Source organism: Microtus ochrogaster, chromosome 6 (genome assembly GCF_000317375.1).
Source record: "Microtus ochrogaster isolate Prairie Vole_2 chromosome 6, MicOch1.0, whole genome shotgun sequence".
Classification (NCBI taxonomy): Eukaryota; Metazoa; Chordata; class Mammalia; order Rodentia; family Cricetidae; genus Microtus; species Microtus ochrogaster.
In genome coordinates this window covers 20,834,791-20,848,814 of record NC_022013.1, presented here as the reverse complement: position 1 = coordinate 20,848,814, position 14,024 = coordinate 20,834,791, and the positions used below count along the sequence as shown (strand labels likewise).

The following is a 14,024-nucleotide window of genomic DNA, read 5'->3' as shown; positions in this document are numbered from 1 at the left end:
AGAGAGAGAGAGAGAGAGAGAGAGAGAGAGAGGAGAAGAAAAGAAAAAAGAAAAGAAAAAAGAAAAGAAGAAAGGACATATATAGAAAAAACAATATCTGTTTCCTTCATGGCAATCATTCAGATCACTGAAATGCTCCAAAGGAGAACTGGACAATAGAATCCTCATTTGAAAATGTCACTGTCATGGATTCGAAGACACCTTTCACCTTTATATTGCACCTAGCATCTAGTTTGTATCAACTCCAGTATTTTTCTTTTTTCAGTTATATTTTAGATTGTCTTTTCACTTTTTTACACAATATTTCTGCTTACCAATAACAGTAAGATAAAATTAGAAACTCTAATACAACTACTTGCTTAGTCTTTATAATTTTTGCCTTGAAATGTTCAGACAATTTAAGACTCAATTTTAGAACATCCATATGCAAATTAGTTGTGTGCCTACTATGCATCTTTTTGTGAGCAGTACATCAAATTTGGGTTCTACTTTTAATCTAACCTAACAGTGTAGAGCAGTTTGATAATGGCCTGTAGCCCATTTTTATATTAATATGGATGTAATAGACCTGCCATTATTATTATTTTTTTTGATTTCTCTCCTGGCTTTTTGTTCTACCAACTGACTTTATTTTCTTTAGTGGTTACTCTACAGAGTATACTATGAACCTTGTAGTATTTATAAAGTACTTAGCATTGATATACTTCATGTAAACTATAGAAATCTTGCATCAGTATATTAATTAAGCTTAAAACTCTGTCCTTTGCACTACTTTCATATGTTCATATTTATATTCATGTATATGGTACTGAAACACTGTGAGATTTTGCTTTAAAAATATATAATTTACTTTTTAAAATACTATATTTGTATAAACATTTTTTAAGTAAGAAAGTGTTTGACTTATGATTCCAGAGAAATAGTCTATCAGGGTGCGGACAGCGTGGCACAGGGAACAGAGCAGGAAGCTGGCAGATAATACTTTCATCCATACACAGGAGGCAAATGTGTGGGTGTGTTGGGGGTCTTGGGGAGCGGTTACCTTCAAGAATTCCTCCTACAAGCCCCTACCTCCTAAAAACTCTATAACCTCCATAGGGTGTTAACAACTGGAAACCAAGTTTTCTAGTACACAAGCCTATAGGGCACATTTCTCATTCAAGCACCACAAAAGTGCAGTTTGTCAGATAACAGCATGGCTACCCTTGCTTTTTTGTCTTTTGTTTGTTTGTTCATTAATTTATTTACCTTTTGTTTGTTCATTCATTTTGTTTTTTCCTAGGATCATCATTGGATGATGGGATACTAGATTGGTATTGTTGGACTCTAGCATCCAAACACCGAGGAGGAGTCGCCCTCAGAGACCACCTCACACACCACAGCCAATGCAAAAGCATGAGGATTTTATTAATTCTGTCATGACAGGGTCCCTCAGCATTCGGGAAGCTGAGAGACCTTGAATACCTGGCATAGGCTACTTTTAAAGGAGAAGGCCACAGAAGCAAGGGGGGTTGTGATTGGCTTATTCAAAAGGGCTTTTACCAATAATTGGCTGGAGAGCTGTTGCCAGATCAGATGAGGTAAGAGGTCATTTTGACCCCGTTTCCCAGGGGATTGAATCAAAAGATACATATATGGGTAATTGTTCAGGAACTGTGTATGTGCATGTGTAGCTGTTAGGTCCTTGGTTCCCAGGGGAGGAGGGGAAGCACTATGGCACAGAGGCTGAGAGGATTCAGAATTGTCAGAAATGGCTTCAGGATTGTCTTAAAGTCTTACAGTATTTGTGAGTTATTGTTTTTAGACAATTATATTGGTATATATTCTTATATATTGATACAAAGTTAAATTATATTGAATATTGTATGCTCGTATGCTTCTACCTCTTTTTAAAACATTGTTTATGTATTTATATATATATTTACCATACTGCCATGTACATTACTACCTCTGATCAAGATACTTCTACATTGTTTACATTTGAAAGTCATTGTCCTCATTTACTGCACAGTTGTTTATTGTCTTAGGCTTTAAGTTAGATAGGTATTGAAAATTATAGATCAAGAGTTATCTATGTTTGTCATATTAATAATTAGACTAATCAGGTTCTTTAGATACATAAAGATTATATTCAATATAGATAATCTTTAACCTCTTCAAAGAGCTATAGAAAATGGAATTTAATCTAACTTAGAGTTCTGTGATAATGAGATACATTCGCTCTTGGCAAAACTGATCTATTCCAGAGAGAATGTTGAGCACCAAAGACACTCCACTTGGAGCTTTTCTCCTTAGCAGAACTGGCCTTTGAGCAAAGAAATGCCCATATCTCAACCACTGACAGAGATACATAGTATCCACAAATGGATAAAACAGGACTGTCATATCCTGCCAAGATGAGATAAGATAATTTTGAAAAGTTTCTTGCCTTTGAAAATGTTCTGTCAGTTATGTTAGGGCTTAGCCAAAGTCGATTGCTTCAACATTGCAAATGAGATTTTGGATGATTGCCCAGGTAGCCAGTTGTCTCTGTCATTTGTTGCACATTTTGGAAATTTACTCAAGTAATATTGTTTCCCTTCTCAGATCTTCGATGGAGTTGAAGATTAGATAATTATAGTTACCTTCCTCATGATTTAGCCAAACTTAATTTCAATGCAATATTTAGACTCCTTAAAATAGAATGTTTAGTAAAACTTTTGTTATGTGTTTCTTGCTTAATATTGTTTATTGTTTGTAATTTTATATTTGGTATCTGTTCCTATTGTATGTAGTTGTATTGGATCAATCTTATTTAGACAAAAGGGGGAGATGACGGGGAAACTGTCAACCAATCACATCCAGTTAAGGTGTGGCTACCTGGAAGAAAAGCAGGGAGTCCTACAGAGAGGTGCATGCTCTCTGGGACTCCCGATGGACAGATAGGAAGTCGGACCTCCCACTCCTTTAGCGTGAGTTTCCCCTTATAACCATTAATAATATAATTGCTATCCTTGAGCCGGCTTGGTTATTTATCGTGCTGACCATTAGCATATTCTTTACTTTTTTGGGGAGGGTTGTATCTGCACAATATTTACTTAATCTTGCTCATAATTTGTTTAAGCAATAACATGCAAACTACAGGGATGTGTACCACTGAGTTGGGGTATTTGAAACCATCATGTCTTGCTATTGTTCACTTTTCTTCTGTTTTAACATTGAATGTGCCCTGTGGAGCTGTCATTTCTTCATCTTATGTATAGATTGAGAACAAAAGATAACATATAATCCCTGATGGAGGCAGAATGCAAACTGTGATGGCTGATCTTGGCTGTCAACTTGACTCTATCTGGAATCAACTAAATCACAGCTGATGGGTGATCCTGTAAGGGATTTTCTTAATCAGATTATTTGAAGCAGGAAAGTCCATCCTAAGTTTGGATCATGCCTACTGGTGACAATTCAGGTAAAAAGACATGGAATAAGGAAACTTTGCTCTTTGCCTGCTTGCCATCACTTTTGCTGGCAAGTTCCTCCATGCTGTTTTGCCATTATTAAATCCAGCTACTTCAGGATTCCAATGTAGAATAAGGACCAGAAACTCCAGGATTCCAGTGCCAAACTGAGACTGCTAAGGCATCCAGACTAATCGTCTGAACAACTTCTGCATTCGCAGTCATTAAGTCATGAGACAGCAATTGTTGAACCACATCCTGTAAGGCAGTCTAATAAAGCTCTTCAATGGACATATTCTGTTCCCTTAGAGAACCCTTTCTAATACACAAGCTAAAACTAAGCTATGAAAAGCAGTGATATTTATGGGGTGTTGAATACCAAAGCAGGGTTTAGCTTGTAGACTAAACTCCTGATGTAGGAGTGCACAAACTCTCACTTTAGAAGGCTTAGGGAATATGTGAGGGTACTCTAAATATAAAACACCATTGCTGTTTTAAATCTGAAGAAATGTGTTGCGGGAGGTCCTTCAGCTTCTCCAGCCTATAGCCGCTGAGATACCAGCCCATTGGGGCGTGATCTCTCTCCCTTTAAAAAAGCGGCTACTTCCCTTCTTGCTCTCTTTGCTTCTTGCTCCATTTCGGCGGACTAGACTCCTTCCTGATTGCGCAGAGGGCTGTTGCCTGGGACGGTTATCTGTAAGTTTTTTCCCCTTTAAATAAATATCACCCTATTAATCATAATTCCAAACTGGTGTGGCATTGTTTGCAACTTACGCCTTCAGAAATAGATGTGGAAAACCATTAATTTTTCTTGTTGTTTTTAAAGGTTGTTCATTCCACATCTTGATGACTCATAATAATGACCATGAAATTGCTCCCCACACATTAGGGAAATCTCATTCAATATCCATTGTGTTCACCTATGTATAACATTCTCTCTTTATCCCTTCCTTATATCATGTGGGAAGAAAAAAATTTAAGTGACCATGGTGGGGGGGATACTTGGTAAGGGAACAGCAAGATACAGGTGATATAAAGTGGGAAATGGGATAACAAAGAAGCCTCTAGCTGGAAAGAAGGGAGGGAAGTCAATACAAATGGAGAGGATGGATGAGAAGCAAATAACACCAAGGGTGTTTGACAGAGTCTCAGTGAAGGGTATTATTTAATGTTTATCTAAAATTATGCATAATAAATATAGTAATACATTATGCACACTCATTATATATAATACACATTGATATATATTAGACCTATATACCAATATATATATAATTATGCATGTATTAAAGGAAGTTAAGCCTCTTGGGATGACATTGCTTCTCATCAGAACCATAGACTAACAAGACCTCAGAACACAGCATGAGAAAACTCCTCTCAAATGGTCACTCAGGGTAGCCCAAGTGACTACCAAAATAATATGGATTATCAATGTAGTACCTGTCTGCCTCTCATTATCCCATTTCCCACTTTATATCACCTGTATCTTGCTGTTTCCTTACCAAGTATCCCCTCACCATGGTCACTTAAATTTTTTTTCTTCCCACATGATATAAGGAAGGGATAAAGAGAGAATATTATACATAGGTGAACACAATGGATATTGAATGAGATTTCCCTAATGCAATTTCCCTAAGCTGCAGAAGACACCACATACTTAGGACAGTGGACTCAGATGATTTGAACTGGATTTGACCTGAAATCCTCTTTCCTGTGGTCTAGCTGTCATGGTTCCAAAATATACCATACAAGCTACTAAGTGGTGGGAACCATTAAACAGCTCCACTCAGCCAAAACAGCTATGAACCACAACTACCACCATGATAAGACATGTGAAAATAGGTAATAACAACAACAACAACAACAACAACAACAATAATAATAATAATGTGACACTCAGATACCAAAGGCAACCAAAAGCTAGTTGGAATTAAGACCCACTCGATGGCAGGGAAATCATGCCTGGTACTGAAAACCTAACTCTCTTGGATGTTAGAAAAGAATTTACTACTGCCACCTTAGTAGGCCAGAATAATTCCTTACTAGATTGTAAACCTTATCCTTATACCCACAGAGAAGGGTAGCTCTCACCCCTCATCAAGGTGCTTCTCTTTCCAGCAAATGAAAACCATCACGGCTGGACACAATACAGAGGCCAACAAATCCTGGAGAACCCAGCCTTAAGAGATACATCTCTATCACAGCTCCTGCATTTTTGACTGAGGGAACATTGCTGAGGAGGGGGCAGACAGAATGTAAGAACCAGGGTACCTAAAAGTCTGTTGTAAAACAGTCTGTCCTAGAAACAAGCCCAGAAAAGTGGTGATGCCCATGAGCATGTTAATGTGAAAGGAGGACAATTTCATGTGGTCCCACCCAAGACAAAGAACTATGGACAGCTAATGACCGCTGGAAGAATTAGCCTATCCCCGAGAGGAGTCCCCTCATTGATTGTCCAGTGCAGAGTGGTCAGTCCAGTGTTTGTAGACAAACAACAAAAACCAGCTCAGTGGGTTGTATTTACATATATTTGTGCATACACACACACACACACACACACATATGTAACAACAATAAAGAAAATGAAGATATCAAATACAGAGTGAGCTTGTATAGAAGTGTGAGGGAAGGTGGCTAGGAGGAGCTACAGGGAGGGAAGGGAGAGAAAACGTGTTGCCATTCTGTTTCAATGCAAACATTTTTATTTATTTATTTATTTATTAAAAATTTTCACCTCCTCCCCTCCTCTATCCCCCTCCCCATCCCTCTCCAGTCCTAAGAGAAGTCAGCATACCCTGCCTTGTCAGAAATCCAAGGCCTTCCCTCCTCCATCCAGGCCTAGGAAGGTGAGCATCCAAACAGATTAAGCTCCCAAAAAGTCAGTCCATGCAGTAGAATCAAATCCCAGTGCCATTATCATTGCCTTCTCAGTCAGCCCCCATTGTCAGCCACATTCAGAGAGCCTGTTTTATCACATGCTCATTCAGTCCCAGTACAGCTGGCCTTAGTGAGCTCCCATTAGATCAGTCACACTGTCTCAGTGTGTGGATGCACCCCTCGCTGTCCTGACTTCCTTGCTCATCTTCTCCCTCCTTTTGCTCTTCATCTGGACCTTGGGAGCTCAGTCCAGTGCTCCAATGTGGGTCTCTGTCTCTATCTCCATCCATCGCCAGATGAAGGTTCTATGGTGATATACAAGATATTCATCAGTGTGGCTATGGGACAAGGCCAGTTCAGGCACCCTCTCCTCTGCTGCCCAAGGACCTAGCTGGGGACATCCCCTTGGACACCTGGGTTCCTCTCTAGAGCCAAGTCTCTTGCCAACACTAAAATGGCTCCCTTAATTAAGATATCTTCTTCCCTGCTCCTATATCCACCCTTCCTCCATCTCAACCATCCCATTCCCCCAAGCTCTCCCCAATCCTCCCCTTCTCCCTTCTCTCTCCTCCTCTCCCCTTCCCCTATCTTACCCCACCCCCATGCTCGCAACTTTTGCCCGGCGATCTTATCTACCTCCAATTTCCAGAGGGATAAATATATGTTTTTCTTTGGGTTCACCTTATTATTTAGTTTCTCTAGGATCATGAATTATAGGCTCAATGTTCTTTATTTATGGCTAGAATCCACTAATGAGTGAGTACATACCATATTCATCTTTTTGGGTCTGGGTTATCTCACTCAGTAAAGTGTTTTCTATTTCCATCCAATTGCATGCAAAATTCAAGATGTTATTGTTTTTGACCGCTGAGTAGAACTCTAAAGTGTATATTGCCACGCCTTTCTTATCCATTCTTCCATTGAGGGGCACCTAGGTTGTTTCCAGGTTCTGGCTATTACAAATAGTGCTGCTATGAACATAGTTGAACAAATGCTTCTGTAGTATGATTGGGCATCTCTTGGGTATATTCCCAAGAGTGGAATTGCTGGGTCCTTAGGTAGGTTGACTCCTAGTTTCTTGAGAAACTGCCACACTGATTTTCAAAGTGGTTGCACAAGTTTGCATTCCCATCAGCAATGGATGAGTGTTCCCCTTACTGCACAGCCTCTCCAGCATAGGTTATCATTGGTGTTTTTGATTTTAGCACACTGACAGGTGTAAGATGGAATGGGAGAAGATCTTCACCAACCCCGCATCAGACAAAGGCTTGATCTCCAAAATATATAAAGAATTCAAGAAGCTAGACATTAAAATTCTGAATAACCCAATTAAAAAAATGGGGTACTGAACCGAATAGAGAATTCTAAACAGAAGAAGTTCAAATGGCCAAAAGATACTTAAGGTCATGTTCAACTTCCTTAGCAATCAGGGAAACGCAAATCAAAACAACTTTGAGATACCATCTTACACCTGTCAGAATTCAAACATTTTTTAAGATTCAGCCATTAACAAAATAACTTATAGAAGCCGGACGGTGGTGGCGCACGCCTTTAATCCCAACACTCGGGAGGCAGAGGCAGGCGAATCTCTGTGAGTTCGAGACCAGCCTGGTCTACAAGAGCTAGTTCCAGGATAGGCTCCAAAACCACAGAGAAACCCTGTCTCGAAAAACCAAACAAACAAACAAACAAACAACAAAAAAAACAAAAAAATAACTTATAGGTGTCTGTTTCTGCCTTAATGCTTTTGTAATCAGAACATTTCATGGCAAACCATATGATGTGCATCATTTCTGTATTATATATGACATATGGAAGATTCAAAGGCATTAAGAAAACTGAAAACTTGACAGGGCTGATAAACCAGTAAGATGCTGTGGATTTAGTCAGTTTGATACTCAGCTTTAATCCTGTTACTCTCCTACTTGGCTAGATGATAGCATGAGAAAGACATATATGAATTATCAAATATAATTTCCCCATTAAATTTTTTTTCTTTTTTTTTTGATTTTTCGAGACAGGGTTTCTCTGTAGCTTCTTTGGTTCCTGTCCTGGTACTAGCTCTTCTAGACCAGGCTGGCCTCGAACTCACAGAGACCCGCCTGCCTCTGCCTCTGAGTGCTGGGATTAAAGGCGTGCACCACCACTGCCCGGCTCCTCATTTAATTTTTAATAAAAATTAAAAACATTGGGAATAGCTAATTTTTCATTAACATTTTTTGTTATTTATTTATGTATTGGTACATTGTGGGAAATTATCAGTTAGATGATATAAAATGAGTATTTCAATGTATTTGGAAAATAATTAAGATAAAAACTTTTCTTTGGACTAATCCCAGTAATTAAGACAAAAATTAATGAATCATCTTGTATAATTTTTTAAAAACTTAATTACATGCAAGACAGTGGTGGCACAAACCCTTATTCTCAGCACTTAGGAGGCAGGGAAAGGTGGATCTCTGTGAGTTCAAGGCCAGCCTGGTCTACAAAGGAAGTTCCAGGACAGCCAGAGAAATCCTGTCTCTAAAAACCAAAAAAATTAGAAAAATAAAAACTTAATTCCACATGACCTTTTTAACAAATGTTTGGGAGGCTGAAATTGGTATATATAATAAAAATTTTTAATTGGTTACTGAGTTAATATACAATGGAATATTATTTGACTGAGTTAATATACAATGACTGAGTTAATATACAATGGAATATTATTTGACTGTTAAAAATGGAACTATTAAATGTTTAAGTAAATAGATGGAACTAGAAAAAAAACTTGAGTGAGGTGATGCAAAAGACAAATGTTGCATGTTTTTCCCTCTTTATCCTTCAATATTTGTGCTACATACTATCAATGTTTATGATGTGGTGAAGCCCCACTAAACCTCCCAGGATTCAGAAGGACTGCTATAGCAGGCAAAACCTAACTAATAAGATCTAAGGGTAGATAAAATAAATTAGCTCACACAGTTCTTTTTATCATTTCCATTTATTTTTTCTATGCTCTCTTGAAGTTTCCCTTTCAGTGTTCCTCACTGTCCTACCCATCCCACAGTGTTTCCATTTATAAACCCACAAGGCATCGTCAGCAGTTCCATAGGCAGCAACAGTGGCACCAAGCATCCATTTCTTAGGACTAACAAGATGGGTAAAAGACTGACAAGGTAGACACCTTATGTCTCAGAAGGGGCGTGGCTGTGAAGTTACCCAACAGATGAAAAGTGAAGGTAAATACAGAAAATTGAGAGCTTGTTAGGGTAGAGCAAAGATTATACTCTCCCGAGTCAGCTGTTAAAAATTTCAGGGTTGCCCAGACCTCCTGTTCATCAGGAAGAGCAGACACACTATCTCTCCTGCTGAGGGCCTCCTGCTCAGGGCTCCTTCCTTGTCAATAAGTCCTGTCAATACGGATAATTGTGTGGGTCCAAGTTATGTAGATTTGTCTATGAGAAGAAAGGTTTGTGTTGTAAGGAGGCTGCTCAGACTCCAGAAATAATCACACAGAAACTATTAATTAAATCATTGCTAGGCCTATTAACTTTAGCTTCTTATTGGCTAGCTCTTAAATCTTAATTTAATCCTTTTCTATTAATTTGTTTTGCCATGTGGCTGTGGCTTACCAGCAAGGTTCCAGCTCGTCTATTCCAGGCGGTAGCTGCAGGGCATCTCCTTGACTCCACCTACTCTCTCTATCTCTCTTTGCCAGCCTGGCTATACTTTGTTAAGCCATTGCTGGGAAGCAGCTTCTTTATTCATTAACCAATAAAAGAAACCCATATACAGAAGGACTTCCCACACTAGGTTGGGCAGAGTAAATGCTTTCACACTAGGGCCCCACAGTGTGGGGAAGGTATCCAGTTGCCAGTACAGGAAAAGTTCATGATTAAAAAATAACTCATATAGTGCTGGGATATTTGGGATGAATCCTATTATGGAAGAGAGAAACGTCATGACTTCACAAGATTTCTACAGAATTGACAGCAACTATTCATTAGACAGGTGTTCCCAAAGCTTTGTAAGTCAGGTTCCCCATACGTTGTACACTTGTGGGTTTGGCTAATGAATATGTCAGCTGTGCATTCACTGTATAACATTTGTGACTCACATCAAATATCCAGAGAGGTTGTGTACCCAGTAAGGGAATAGTGAAGAAGAGCAAAATTCCCCGCAAAAAGGAAAATATAACATATTGTTGTAGAGAGGCAGGAGAAATCTGCAGTGGGAGAATTAAATGGAGAGGGGGATGGCAGGGGTGGTAAGGGAAGAAATATGGGGAGTGCCACCAAACTAAAAGTCATTTGTGAAGTCATACAAAAACCAGTTACAGCAAAACTTCTTAAAATATGCACATACTTGAAAGAAATATAAATGGAATCACCAAATAATGGGGGTGGGACAATGCCACAACTAGACAACTAATGTCATCAAGTGTAACCTCCAGTAGCAGAAATGGCCTATATCTAGTTCAGTTGTTGGCCATGTTAATAAAAGAAGTCAGACACAAAAGAACACATGCATAGGAATTCTTTATTTAAAATAAAGTTTCAAGATATTTCAGCATAGGAAGTAATTAATGAAATACAGCATAACAGGAAGTAGCATAGAAACAATGTATTATTTCAACTGAGTCAGGAAAACAGTTATGAAATCCAGTCCTTCCTGTGATGAAAAATGAAAACACTAAGCAAAGTCAGATTGGAGGGAAAAGGCATCTATGAACAATGGGTAGATAACATCATCTTAAATGGCCAAAGCTGGTTTTCTCCCCAAAGATCAGGAGCTAGACAAGGATGTTTATGCTCCCCACATTCTCAATACTGCACTAGAGGATCTGACAGTGAGAATTATGCTATAAAAGGAAATAAATGACATTAAGTTTAGAAAGAAGGAAGCAACATCATAGTTCTTGCAATTGCTATAACTGTATATATAAAATGTCTTAATAGATTCATTAAGAATCTATTGGGTTTAAAACATAAGGCAATAAGCCCAGCCTGACAGGAAGACACAGGATAGTATAGAACAAAGCAACTGCATTCTGAACGCTTGCACTGCACATCCTGAACTATGAAAAAGAAAACAATTCCATCTATTATAACATCAAAGAGTGAGCATTTAGAAATAAGCATGGTCTAGGCAGACAAATCCTTACTCTAAAGAACACAGGACTCTATCTAAAGAAAGACCCGCCTGGAAAGAAAGTGCTCCATGTCCATGGATTAGCCTGTCAGCACTTGCCAGTCAATCTCAAGATCAAGGTAATTCCTTTGAGAATGCATATGATGTTCTGTTTTGCAGTTGTGAGGATGATTCAAATTATATGGCATTAATTCTAAGGGAACTGTGAATAGTCCAAAGAATCTTAAGAAGGAACAAAGTAGGAAGGTTATTCTTTTGATTTTCAAACTTCCTTAAAAATGTTGCAAAATTAAGACAGTGTGGTACTGCTGTGTCAGACATACAGAACAATTAAATCAAATTAAGAATTCAGGAATAAACTCAGGTTCTGTGTTGAAACAACATCCATCAGGCATGCCAAGACCAAGAACAGTGACAGGTAGCAGCCACATGTGGATGTACACGTGTGTATGCACACGCTTATAATAATTTGAAAAGCCATCTTAAAACATCAACCACTCACATTCGATAACCAATGAGCACCACCACACTGTGGTAACAGCTGCAAAGCAGCTTACCGTCTAGGTGCGAACACCTGAATTTACAATACTGTATTTTTTCACAGACTTCTTCATTCGCTTAATTTTCTTCTTCAAGGTTTCATGATCTTGTTTCAAAATATAGCGAAAATATCTACAACCTAGAAGATAAAACAAAATAAAAAAGTTTTAATATTTCTCAATTAAGTACACTTCTACATTTTTTACGTTTGCTTCAGCCCCCGAACACTAAGGATATGAAAGTCCTCATTTGTGTTCCACACACCAATGCAAAAGGAACTACTCGAGCGCTACGCTCTCCCTTAAACAAATACTATTTTCTGTTTAAAAAACAAAAACAACATTCCTTTCTCAGCTTTCTGGCTAAAGTTACGTAAGGATTTTATTACATCCTCAGCTGACAGACATCTCTCTCTCCTAAGAAAACGCCAGGTTATATCCCATAACTACAGAACCTCTCTGCCATCCCTGAGGACAGGATGCTAGTGGTGCGGGCTAAAGAGTGTCTGTAGTGTTACTAAAATAATTTGTGCGTTTCTTTTGAGACAGGATCTAGCCATGTTGTCCAGGTTTTCATATAATTCCTGAGTTCAAATGATCCTCCCACAACAGCCTCCTGGTACCTGGAAGGCATTAAAATTTGTATTCATAAATATACTATTTTATAGTAGAAGTTAAATACAGCCAGACTTCTGTTTTCACCTATATAGAAAACTGGAAAGAATTTCACCCTGTTCTAGCACTAAAAAGCTGCATAAACGTGAAGAGAGCTTACGTAGGAAGGCAGCTGGGTTGCTAACTGTGAAGAAGGCCTCCAAAGAGAAAGGGGCCTGCTTTGCTTTCAGACAGCATGGGATGAAGGCAGCTGTCACACCCATTCTAAGACAAAGCAGAAGCTGACCAAGATGGAACGTGAGGATTTAACGATGGTGGCCAGAACAAGAATCAAACTCAACTCAGTGCTAAACCAACCCCAAAGGAGAAAGGTGCCATTCTCAAGCAGAACCAGGCTTCTCACACCAAGAACACTTGAGAATTCAGAGCCCTCCAGGGGATGTTCACTTGGTATTGACAACCCAGTTAGCAAATAAGGGAAAGAGCCAAGCTCACAACGTGCATTTCACACAGAAGCCACCAAAGGTTGCTGCTTGGCGTAAATGACAAGAGGACTGGAAACTGCCCCGGGCCTTCAGACCCAGTTCAGACGCAGCTGCCCTGAACTGTCTTACTGTACTGCATTCAGAGTTCAGGAAGGAAGCCCTGCAGGCAAGCCCATTTCTGTTCCATCACAAGTGTTCTTAGAATGGCATCTTTCAACTCTGTTTTCATGAATCCCCTTTTCTCATAAACCCAACCTTCTCCGCATCTTAGTAATGTTAAGAAACACACCGATTCCACCCCACCAGAGACGCCCTCTCAGCACTGTGCATGGCCGTGAGCCTCTGGAGCTCGCTGCATGGGACTACAGGCCACGAAGGCGAACTCCGGAAGCTGTAAGCACAGGGCTCTGCGGTGCTCACTGCCTCACTCCTTCCTACCTCTAGACATACTTCACGGCAGTTTACTAGAATGTTCCACTGCTCATGTTTCAGTGGTGCAGAGCAGATATGCATTTTATTGAAGAAAATATCCCATAATAAAAGATCAGTTTCGTCTTTTTAAAAGACTTGCTGTTCACAGGTGGTAATCTTTCTGGGGCGGGGGAATGTTCATTCCTTACAGGAGAGTAAATATAACACGATGCTAATGAAGACATCGAGGTCAGTCAAGAGCATTGTACTTCTTGTGATGTCACAAGCAAACCTTATAGTCTAGCCCAATAGTCTAGCCTGCACAGTGTATTTTAAGGCCCAAACTCAAGTCAGGGTGTGGAAGCCAACCACACAGTATATAAGATCCCACATAAGCTCTTATCACGATCCTGCTCAGGGCTCACACTCTTGTTCCAGTCGTTTCTCAAGCATCTATAACCCTGAGGCATCATACTGGACAAGATGAGCAACAGGGCTCACTTTCTAGCTTCAGAGCCAGCCGAAAGCTA

At 39.4% G+C, this 14,024-nt stretch overlaps 1 protein-coding gene across 3 annotated transcripts in view; it reads right to left on the bottom strand.

The window, feature by feature from the left end:
- Positions 1-11,834: 11,834 nt before the first annotated feature.
- The window catches only part of Taf1a (TATA-box binding protein associated factor, RNA polymerase I subunit A), a 27,704-nt gene continuing 25,514 nt past the window's right edge, over positions 11,835-14,024 (bottom strand). For all 3 annotated transcript variants that reach the window (XM_005348306.2, XM_026779955.1, XM_026779954.1), the window contains exon 11: positions 11,835-12,123. In XM_005348306.2, coding sequence (XP_005348363.1) covers positions 12,005-12,123 — 119 coding nt within the window. In that variant the 3' untranslated portion in view covers positions 11,835-12,004. The remainder of the gene's footprint in view (positions 12,124-14,024) is intronic.